General features: G+C 37.3%; 1 protein-coding gene across 1 annotated transcript; it reads left to right on the top strand.

Moving 5' to 3' along the window:
- Positions 1-202: 202 nt before the first annotated feature.
- LOC127642553 (uncharacterized) lies at positions 203-7,695 on the top strand. Its single transcript, XM_052125188.1, has 2 exons — positions 203-1,544; positions 2,535-7,695. The coding sequence occupies exons 1-2, from the start codon at positions 203-205 to the stop codon at positions 2,567-2,569; spliced, it is 1,377 nt and encodes a 458-aa protein (XP_051981148.1). The 3' UTR covers positions 2,570-7,695.
- The last annotated feature ends 2,969 nt before the right edge of the window (positions 7,696-10,664 follow it).

Below are 10,664 nucleotides of genomic sequence, written 5' to 3'. Positions count from 1 at the left end.
CAAACCAGGAAGTTCCATGAGTGTCGAAACACCTCAGCATGTGCCCATACCTGGTAGACCTCCCATAGATTCAGAGCAACCATGTTGTTCATCAGCATTAGAGGTGAGACAGGAGCCAATCTCTTTATTCAGGGAGGAAAGAAGCTCAGGATTTAGGAGGGTAACCAGCCACACAAACAGATTCCATAATAAAAGGGGTGTGATGTGTAGCCTTGCAGCTGGCAAGCCTGTTGGAGACAAAGCAGGTTTAGAAGCTAACCCAGAGGTACCTGCTGACTGGCAGATGCAGCTATCATTAGCTGAGAAGCATATTGCTACTCTGATTACAGGAGAGGGTTCAGCAGAAGACCATGAGTCAAACAAAGTTATGGGTGATTTTCCAGGCAGTGAGTCAGTTGACAATAAGGCAAACAAAATTGTTGGTGCTAACATAAAAGACGATCTGGCAACTGCTGGGCAGAAACACTCTGCAGCAACAGAGAAAGAAACAGAGCAAACAGAGACACCTGAAAGCAAGCAACCTAAAGAGAGTGAGGAAGTAAGAGAAGAAGACTCTTCTAAGGTAGAGACACAAACAGAGCAAGAGAAATCTGAGCATAAAGACCTAATTACTGAAGAAACAGAGCAGGAGAGTAATAAGACCACAGAGGCTAAGCAAGAACCAAATGTGATTTTGAGGCCAAATAAGGCTGCAATATGGACCCATTCAGGTTTAGATGCAGAGCTACGACCAGAATTTCCACCAGAGCATCTTCCTCTATCTGTGCTACCTTACCCCAATCGTAGATTGTCTCTGGGGTTAGATTGGGAGAAAGGTGGGTGGGAAGGCGAAAGTCTGGGTCAAGGTGGATTCTGGTCCAGAGAGAGGCGGTCTCTTGATGCTGAAAGATGGGGTGTTGATGGGGAGATGTGGGGTTTAGACAATGATAGACAGGAAGGAGGTGGTGAAAAACGGGGTCTGGGGGGTTGGCGTGGGTGTGGGATGGACAGAAAAGGCGCAGATGATTCTGACTGGGAGTTAGATAGTAATAACCAGGACATTGGTGAAAAAGGGGAGGTTTTGGACACAAAACAGAAAACACTTATGCAGGGTCTCAGTGAAGATCATAGCTGTTCAGCCTCTAGCACCGATAAAGTGTGGCCTAAAGAAGATGCTGCAAATGAAGTAATTGATAAGGAGCAGAGTCAAATTCCAGATGATGGTCAGGGTTCAGAGGTTGAGAGAAGGAGCCATGGACTTTCTCAAAGAATAGAGGCTCTTTTTACAGCCCCACCCGGGCATGGCTCAGAGGAGAGACTTGCCCGCATGAGGGAGGTGAACACTGTCTCAAGAATGAGACGCCTTAGCCTCCGTAGCTCAGACTCATGGGATGGACTACAAGGGGTTGGGAGGTGGGGAGAGTTTGGGAGGGAGGAAGAATACCCCCTTCCTTGCCCACAGGATCTTTCAAACCTCACAAAAGAAGATGATAAACAGGGCAGTGCCCTTCCTGCAGTCATCAGTGAACCTAAAGATACAAAGGACGACCAGGCAACACAAAAAGGTGGGAAAATGTTACAGCAACATTTGTGGATAGGGGATTGCAGAAAGCATGTTATATCAAAATGTGTGCATTACAGCATTTCAGAAAGTCCCACCTCATTCCTTAGCTTTAAAATGAAATGCGCAGTTCAGCTTTACTTGCAGTTTAGCATTCATCCTATATAAATTCCAAATACACACAGTGCCTTTAAAAAGTATCCAGGCCCTTAACCAATTTGCTCAAAATTCGCTGTCCTTTTCAGCGGCCCCCTTCAGCATATCGTGCCATTGTTTTGTGGCTGGAATGCATTTATAACAGGGCTCCTCAAATAGCAGAACACAGGCCAAATTCGACCCATCAATCATTTTTATATTGCTTTCCAGCTGAATCTGATTTTTAGGGCTTTTAAATGTTTAAAATCCCACAGAGAACAAAGTTTTTCAGAGTAGAACATTTGTATTGGTGTGAATAGCTTTCTGGTGTACTGTATTTTGATTTTGTTTTATTGATAATTCATGCTTCAACTATCTATCATATTCCATTGCTAAGTTTGGAGTGTGGTTACCATTGTAAGCTAAAATCTTGAAATGTCAACACTGCAACAAATAATTAGATTTTTTGTGAAAACTTAAAACTGAAACCTAAACAAAAATTGACTATTTGGGTGCAATTATTGGCACTAATTTGAAGTGTGTCAATGATTGTACTGTAAAGGTGCAATTAAAGCTGGGTCAAAAAATTTTTTTTAAAGTGGGTCCAAAGATAATCTTGACATTTGTGTGTTTTCTTTTGAGTTCAGTTAATGCTGTATGGCCACCAGAGGGTGTCCTGCTGCAAAGTTGAGTTAACAAGTCTCAATTAATCATTGCATCTCATTTAAATGTTTATGTATTTTTTTCACAAAATACTCAATTTCCAGGGTAAAGTAAACTAGTTTTAGGTTCTTATTTTAATTAATAGACACATTTTCTGTTATTTCATATTATATTTCTGGTCTGTTTGCATTGTCAGAGTCACAGGAGCCCAGCCAAGTGGAGAGGTCGTAGCTGAACATGAGAGGTCATCCAACTAAGGGCCAGCCTCCAGCACTGTGACCTGGCTGTCTGTTAAATGCCTTCATCCTCATATGCTATTGAAACATCTTCAGACACCACTCACATTTACAGTATATATATATACACACACACACACACACACACACACACACACACATACAATGTTTGACACCAATACACTGAAATGCTAAAACTTGCAAAACACAGGTACAGATACATTCTCACATGTCTGTGCATAAACATACATGTATAAAAACAATACACATAAACTGACACACAAACATTCAAAGTCATTGCCATGTATGCAGACACTCACGTGCATTCAGAATACATTTAAAGGAATAGTTCACCTGAAAATTTTAATTCTGCCATTATTTAATCTCCCTAATGTTGTTCCAATCACATAAGACTTTATTTCTCCTGTGGAACACAATAGGAATTAAAAATAAATATTATTATACTTTTTTTGCCATAGTGTAAAACGAAAGTAAATGGTGACTCTAGGCTGTCAAACTCAAAGGACCAAAAATACCATAAAACCACAAGTGATCATATTTGTTTGTCCTTTTTAAGGCTTGATAGCCCTGAGTCACCATTCACTTTCATTATATGGCAAAAAAACAAATGTGAGAATTTTTCATTTTGTGTGCCACCGAAGAAAGAATGTCATATACTGTATGTCTGGAGTTAAATTAGGGCGAGTAAAAATGCGTAAATTTTTTGGATGAACTATACCATTAAACACCTTGCCACACTGAGACTTCTGAAATGGCCTTCTACTCCGACAAAAGCATTGTGTATCAACTCCACTCCACGCCCACTCAGTGTTGCTGTTCCACTGCCAGAACAAGGGAAGTTCCCAATAATGCCCCATTGCCCTTCATATGTTACAGTTCTCATGACGCCCTGTTTTTGTACCCCGTCATTTATCACCCCTCTTTCCCTCCGATTTTTATAAAAAGTTGGGTTTATCGAACATTGTCTGGTGTGTTACTCAACAACAATGAAACAATGTTGTTGTGTGACCAAGAAACATTAAAACATCTTGTCACTGTCTTTTGTAAAAAGCTATTGACTGTTTGAAAAGTATGACAATGTAAGAACAAGCGATGGAGTTTAAAACCAGCTACAATCTCTGATACTGTCCTTGCACAAAACCTATCATCTGCAAAACCCCTTCTTTGCATCTTTGCATGTTCTTTCTACCCTCAATCTATTTTTTCGAGGTCCTCAGTCTTTTCACTAACCCTTCATTACACTAACTTTGCATACATTACACTAATTTCTCAATCATCTAGACAGTGTTATCTCGGCACACCAATGTTTGGGAATACCTTGAAATATGGCTATTTGTGTAAATCCTCATTATTCCACTGGACTTAACAACATCCTGTTTCTCTGTATTCAATGTCCTGTGCTACACTTCTTAATTACATTGGCCATGAGTGATTAACTCTGTCCTTTACACTGTAACCGTAATTAACCCTTATCTATTGAGTTTGAAAACCAAACCTCATCATAACATCCCCACTTCGTTGTCGGTCCTGCACTAACATCTGTTTGTATCCTAGTGCTTTTGCTGACAAAACCTCACTACTGTTATGCTATATTATTGACTTTAAAGGCATCATGAAATCAAAATTGTGGCTTTTAATTCATGTCTGTTAGCTTTGAGCCCCTCTGTATTCTACTTCTAAAGTTTGTTTCACACTGACCCAACAAACACCATCATTCTTAAAGGAATATTATGGGTTTAAATCAAGTTAAACTCAATTGACAGCATTTGTAGCATACTGTTGATTTACACAAACATTTATTTAGACTTTAAATGGAAGTAAATGTGGCCAATCTGTAAACGTTTAAATACTCACTGTTTCAAAAGTATAGCTACAAGATATGAACAATATACGTGTTGACATGATCTTGGCTCGCCAAGCTTTTCTATTTAGTTATATCCAATTTTACAACTTTGTTGCAATGACGATGTAAACCCTAAAACCTAAAATCAATTTAATACAATTTATACAACTTTACAGCTCAAATAATACACAAGTTTTAACAGAAGAATACATTTTTGGTGGTAATCAACATTATACCACAAATGCTGTTTATTGATCTTAATTTGTACTGAACCCGGAATATTCCTTTAAGTTGGCTGTTGGATTTAGACTATTGGGAAACATAATTGTCATTTTCACACTGCCCAACAAATACCAACGGGGTTAACACACGGACCGTGCTTGTTGGCGTTTGTTGGGGCAATGTGAATTTGTGGATGTATACGAAAGGCTATTAGCTATTTTAAAACAAGGGACAATCCCTTTGTTGTGTCCCACCCCAACTTCTTGTTGTAATGTAATACATATATGTAATACATAAAGAAAGAAAATTACACTTGTCAAGCCATTTCATGGGGTCTTTAAGGTAAACCACAGTGTCCTAACCAGTCGTGATTTTTTTCTTATAGCAACTGGTTCGAACACACTTTGACAACCTTTCCTATGCACAAATAGTACCCTAACTCATCTGATCCAGTACCACAAACAGTACCCTAACTTCCCCGGTCAGTCTATGTCCTCCCTCCCCAAGCCTTTCCTCTGTCAGCATCATGGGACTGTCATTGGTGGGACTGCTTGTTGGAACACGTGGTCTGCTTGTGGAGTGCTTTTAAGGGTGTGGTCACCCCTCTGTCTAATATGATTCTGATTGAGCAGACATGAATGTTTTGTGGATGCTTTTTAACTTTTGGTAAAGATTTTTTTTTGAACTTACCAAATCCAGGGTGGCAGACTTCAGCTTACTGTTCAGTTATTTGTAATTGATTCATTTCTTTTCTTGTTTATGTGTCACCGGGGCTGTTCTGCTCCAAATCAGGAGTTGGTTGGAGGAGACGCTCAATGGCTCTGAACTGTTTTCATTTTCCAATGAATCGATCAAAGAAATCGTACAACTCTTGGTTTGAACCCATAGTGCCCTATAACCAGAACTTTTCAGCACACTGTAACATATGTATGTCCCTGAGTGTAGAGAGCTTTGTACAGTATCAGCTAAAATCAGATGTATTGCAGGTCAATCGGAGACCTGGGTGGGGTGAGCGTTTCAGTATTTGATGTATCAACTTTAAAAGCACCTTGTTAACATATTTTTTATCGTGATTGGATTCAAAGAGAATTTTTAGCTATCGAGTGGCCTTTTTGAAACACCAGTAATGATAAGCCTAAGGAATTACTTCGAAACACCACCAAAATGTTTATATCTCAAGTGTCAAAATGTGCATAATGTTTTGAATGTTTGTCTGATATATCAAATACCTTAAATGATGTTGTGTGACCCAGGTTTTACCCATGTGTGATTTTAAATTTGGGACAATTTTCAGGCGATGTAGACTTTAGAAAACAGTAAAGTTTTGTGTCTATACCCTAAAACCCCAGGTAACTTCGGGAAGCAATAAATGCTTACGAGTGTTTCAATGGAAAAGCTAAACGTGTACAGATACAGTAATTTTAATGGTTAAATGTAGATGGTTGCGAAGTAGAGGACAGCTCTAGATATGTAATGATTTGGATTAGTTTAGAGGAAAGATACTAAATGGTAATGTGTGATATGTATGGAACAATTTAGATATTTTTAGGAAAAACAAAGGTTTCAGAAGTTACAATATGTTATGGAATGGAGAGATATGATACTTTATGACATCATAATGCATGAATGCTTGAGCAATATTGCCCACCACAAAAGCTCATTGGCTGTAGAAAATCTGGGAACCAGGATGTTCTCGTGTTAAAGTGTCATCTATCCAAATGTCACACTTAGAAAAGCATTTAAAGTATAAAGTGTGTGTATGCGCATGTGTGTGCGCAGTGGCGGATTTAAGTATGGGCGACATGGACAGCCGCCGGGACGGCATTAATACACCAAGTGTGCTGAAGCGGGTTTTGTCCAGGGCGCCACACAAGCTAGAACCGCTACTGTGTGTTTGCTTGTTTTATCCCTGTCATAGTGCCATCCATGTGATTTTAAAAAAGGCATTTCAATGAATACTTATTTTTGTTATCATTGTTAACCAGTCTGCATATGTATAAAATAAAAGTATATTTTAAATATTTTAAAAGATATTTTGTATTTAACCATACTAATTAATTTCTTCGCTCTTGGATCAAGTTGCTGGTATTATTATGTTGCTGTATAGAATGCTAATAAAATTATATCATTTTCTAGTGTTTAAAGGGGCCAAATTTAACCGAAAAGTTATCATGTTTGTAGAGACCTGCAGTATATGTCCTATTTTGGCTCTCGAACCTTGAACTGATAGGGGCAATCATTCTGAACATTGGATGTGATTTACAGGATTTTGCTTTTTACGTTTGCAGTACATGCTGCAGTAAAGTGAAAAGGCCCACAGTTGACATTTGATGCTTTGTATAGCTGTAACGGTTAATTCAATTTACATCAATTTAGTGGATCCTGCAGCTGTCTAGAAACTTACGGTTCCTTACAACAAAGTGCATACAAAAGGAAATTGTAACATTAGAGGTGACTTTGTTATTTTGATTATGATCAAAGGTAAATGTGGCCTTATTTTGTTTGAACATTTGTACGTCTTCCATTCAGAATCATGTACTGTTATCATCATGAGCTCGTACCAACATTTTTATATAACTTAATAAATAAACAGACTTTAGATCACACAGCCAAATAGTTCTTTCTTTCTTCGCAAATATGATAAGCTAAAGTTTGGATTGAAAGGATGATGTGTAGCACACTGACAGGATCTGATCCCTCTTTCACTGAAAAGGCCATAACTGTTATGATTTCAAGCTGTTTTCATAAACTATGTAGCATTTTTGCCATTGTAGCATTCAGAGTCAAATGTGAACGGAATTGTATTGCTTTTATTTTCGTTTGTAACGGGAGTCGTAATGATAACACTGTCTGTATTTTGAAACATAAGCTGTTTGTTGCATTTTTATGCCAAGAGTGTCATCAGTTACATTTGTAATGCTTATCTTTTAATCATCTTACATTTCTGGATATCATGGTTGGCATTTGCATAAATCATTTTGTTGTTCCATGTTTGTAAATGTTTTAGGCATTTTAAATGTAAATATGTGACATAAGGATGAAAAAAAAAAAACAAATTTAATAAACATTTTCTACAATTTAATGCTGTTGTTATATATCTGAATATGCTATATTTGGAGTTGGTTAACCCTCTTAGTTGGTTAACCTCATTGGCCAAATATCAAAACTAAAATAATATAGGCTATGACTCATTTTTACTAAAGCATTGGTAAAAAGCTCATTTTGTATCTCTAATATTTCTGTAATATATATATATATATATATATATATATATATATATATACAGTACTGTGCAAAATTGTGAAACATAAGATGTTTCACAAAAGCACTTGTCTTAAGAAGCTTTAGTGTGTCAATATGACATATAAATGATAGACTCCCAAACATTACTTTTGCAAATAGAAAAGATTAGAATAGAAGAAACAGATGTCATGGCCCCCACAAAGCCCCCCACTGAACATTGAGTCAGTCTGAGATTACATAAAGAGACAGACGCAATTGAGACAGCCTAAATAGATAGAAGAACTGTGGAGAATTCTCCAAGAAGCTTGAAACATCCTATCTGCCAACAACCAAGAAAAACTGTCCAGGTGTATCTAGGAGAATTGGTGCTGTTTTAAAGGCAAAGTTGGTCACACCAAATATTGATTTAGCTTTTTTGTGTTTACTGGATTTTGTATAACACAGGTGATAAATGAAAACTCTTTATGTCATTATGTTTGAAGATATCCACATTATGCAACATTTTTCTCAAGTGCCCTAAAACTTTTGCACTACTGTTAATGTACAGTTTATATATATATTGTGCTGTTTGAATCCTTTTTGGTAGTGACTATTTTCATGGGTTGAAATATAGACATAATTAATTATTTTAATATGAAATTTTACATTTTAAAAAGATGAATATTTGTCTTTTCTCTACCCTTAATTTTCACATTTAGAGCAAGAGCAGACGGGTTATTGAACAGAATGTTGAAATTGTTTACTGTAATGTCCACAAAGCATAATAACAAGGTATTTATTAAAATAAAAATGTTTCAGAAGGCGTCATGCAGTTAAACTTCCGATAAATCCGATAAATTATTTCTGTGGATTTGCAAAACTTGGGGAAATTCATTTCACGGAAGTCAGAGATGTAGACAGTCATATTTCTGATTTATATTTTCTTGTAGAATATCTTAATATTTCAGTTAACCCCATTTTAAACAAGAATTATTACTTTAGTTAATTGCCATTTAGATTATGTTTAATCCTACAGTAATGCCATGTTTTCTTCGGAGTACCCACTTCAAGGGAACTGCAGTTCGGAATGAGTATAGGGAGGATCACATGCGAATGGAATCCGCCCCCGATCTGCAGTTGCGCGCGCTCTTAAAGGCACTTCCGCTTAATTTAATTTACACACCTTCGATTTACAAAGAAATCTCATAATACTGTTATTGTGAGATTGTGACGAGATTTTAATTCTGTCTTATTTAACTAATTTAATTTAATTATTAAATTTTCTCCCCTTTTTCTGTACCACCAAATGTGCACCTTTAGATTTGTGAACGAAAGGCCGTTCTGCACGTCAGTGTGATCCATTGATAGAGTTTTGCCAACATTTGGATCCAACTGGCAGCTTAGTGTGGCAGTCTGGCCAAGTGTTTAAGTGTTAAAATCACAAACAGACACACAAAGTATCTCGGATTCTTCAGACTCTGTTCTCTAACGAATGGAAATGCATGTAGTTATGCTTATGTAGGCTATTTATTAAAATAGACACTCAGCCACTTAAACTCTGTCGTGGCACCTTCCACCTTCAAAATGTAATAAAAATGGAAATAAACATGCAAAACAAGTACAAGGATATGCATGTGTAGAGCACAACAATGCCCACCCACCTTTTCAGCGGTATGGGTTCCGAAAGTATTTTTCCCATTGACTTTTCATAAGATCCTTAATAAAAGAGTTGTAAGACATGAACCAAACCAACCAGCTCCGAGGTAAATCACAACATCTTGAACTTAGTTTTGAGGCAAAATCCTATTTGAAAATGAGACAAAAAGACAAAGGTAAAAAGACTGTGTACTTACCATCTTTCATGAGGGCACAAACTACAATCCCATGAAGCATTGTGAATGATGTCATTGAATATAAAACAATAGGAATACTGTATATAAAACTATTGATTTTGGGTTGTTTTACATTTATTGTAAAATATTCTGATATGTACAAATAGATGAATAGTTTAAGCGTGAAGATAAACCGACTCGATTACGTCATTCACGGCAGTCGCTCCTAGGCATGTTTCATGGGCTTGGTTGAAGGCGGTTCTCTGATTGGTGAAGCTGGACTATAGGTAATGTAGTTGTTTACCATGAATTTTCAAACTTTTAAACAATGAAGATGAAATAACGCAGACGGATGCTTCAACTTGAACAACTTGTTAGTTTACGGTAGGTCTGTCTTTAAAGGTTTATAAGTTATCGTTAATTGAAAATCGGAACCAGTGTTGCGCTCTAAAGTTGAGAAATGTTTAACTTTATGCAAATGAAGAGCAACTTTCGGTAGTGACAGCCAATACGAGAGAAGATAGCAGAGTTCACGTGATCCTAATATTTTAATAACAAATTTAATTGTAAAGAAACAGTGCTGTTTAGACTCTCCATACACACCACTAGCGACCTAACCGCCAGCCACCGGCGACATGCAGCGACAAATTAGTTGGCAGTGTGAACGCTGCTTAAGACCCTTAAAGCATATAAATATCACTCACTTTTGCACATTAATCATTGTTCTTCACAATCACAAAAGTGGCCGATTATGGTTTCAAAACGGCGAATTTATCCGAAAGGTGAGGAGTTTGAATCCCTGAAATGTTTTTTTTTTTTTTTCATGCAATTATTTATTTTGTTGAATTTGATCATTTTCCTCGGCACACCTGACAATCTGACACACTAGTGGTTGGGAAACACCAGAGGCGTTTCCAGCATTGAAGGACATCCGGGGCTTAGCCTAGACC

Source organism: Xyrauchen texanus, unplaced genomic scaffold (genome assembly GCF_025860055.1).
Source record: "Xyrauchen texanus isolate HMW12.3.18 unplaced genomic scaffold, RBS_HiC_50CHRs HiC_scaffold_688, whole genome shotgun sequence".
Lineage (NCBI taxonomy): Eukaryota > Metazoa > Chordata > Actinopteri > Cypriniformes > Catostomidae > Xyrauchen > Xyrauchen texanus.
The sequence above is the reverse complement of the archived record's forward strand: the minus strand, read 5'-3'. Positions and strand labels throughout refer to the sequence as shown.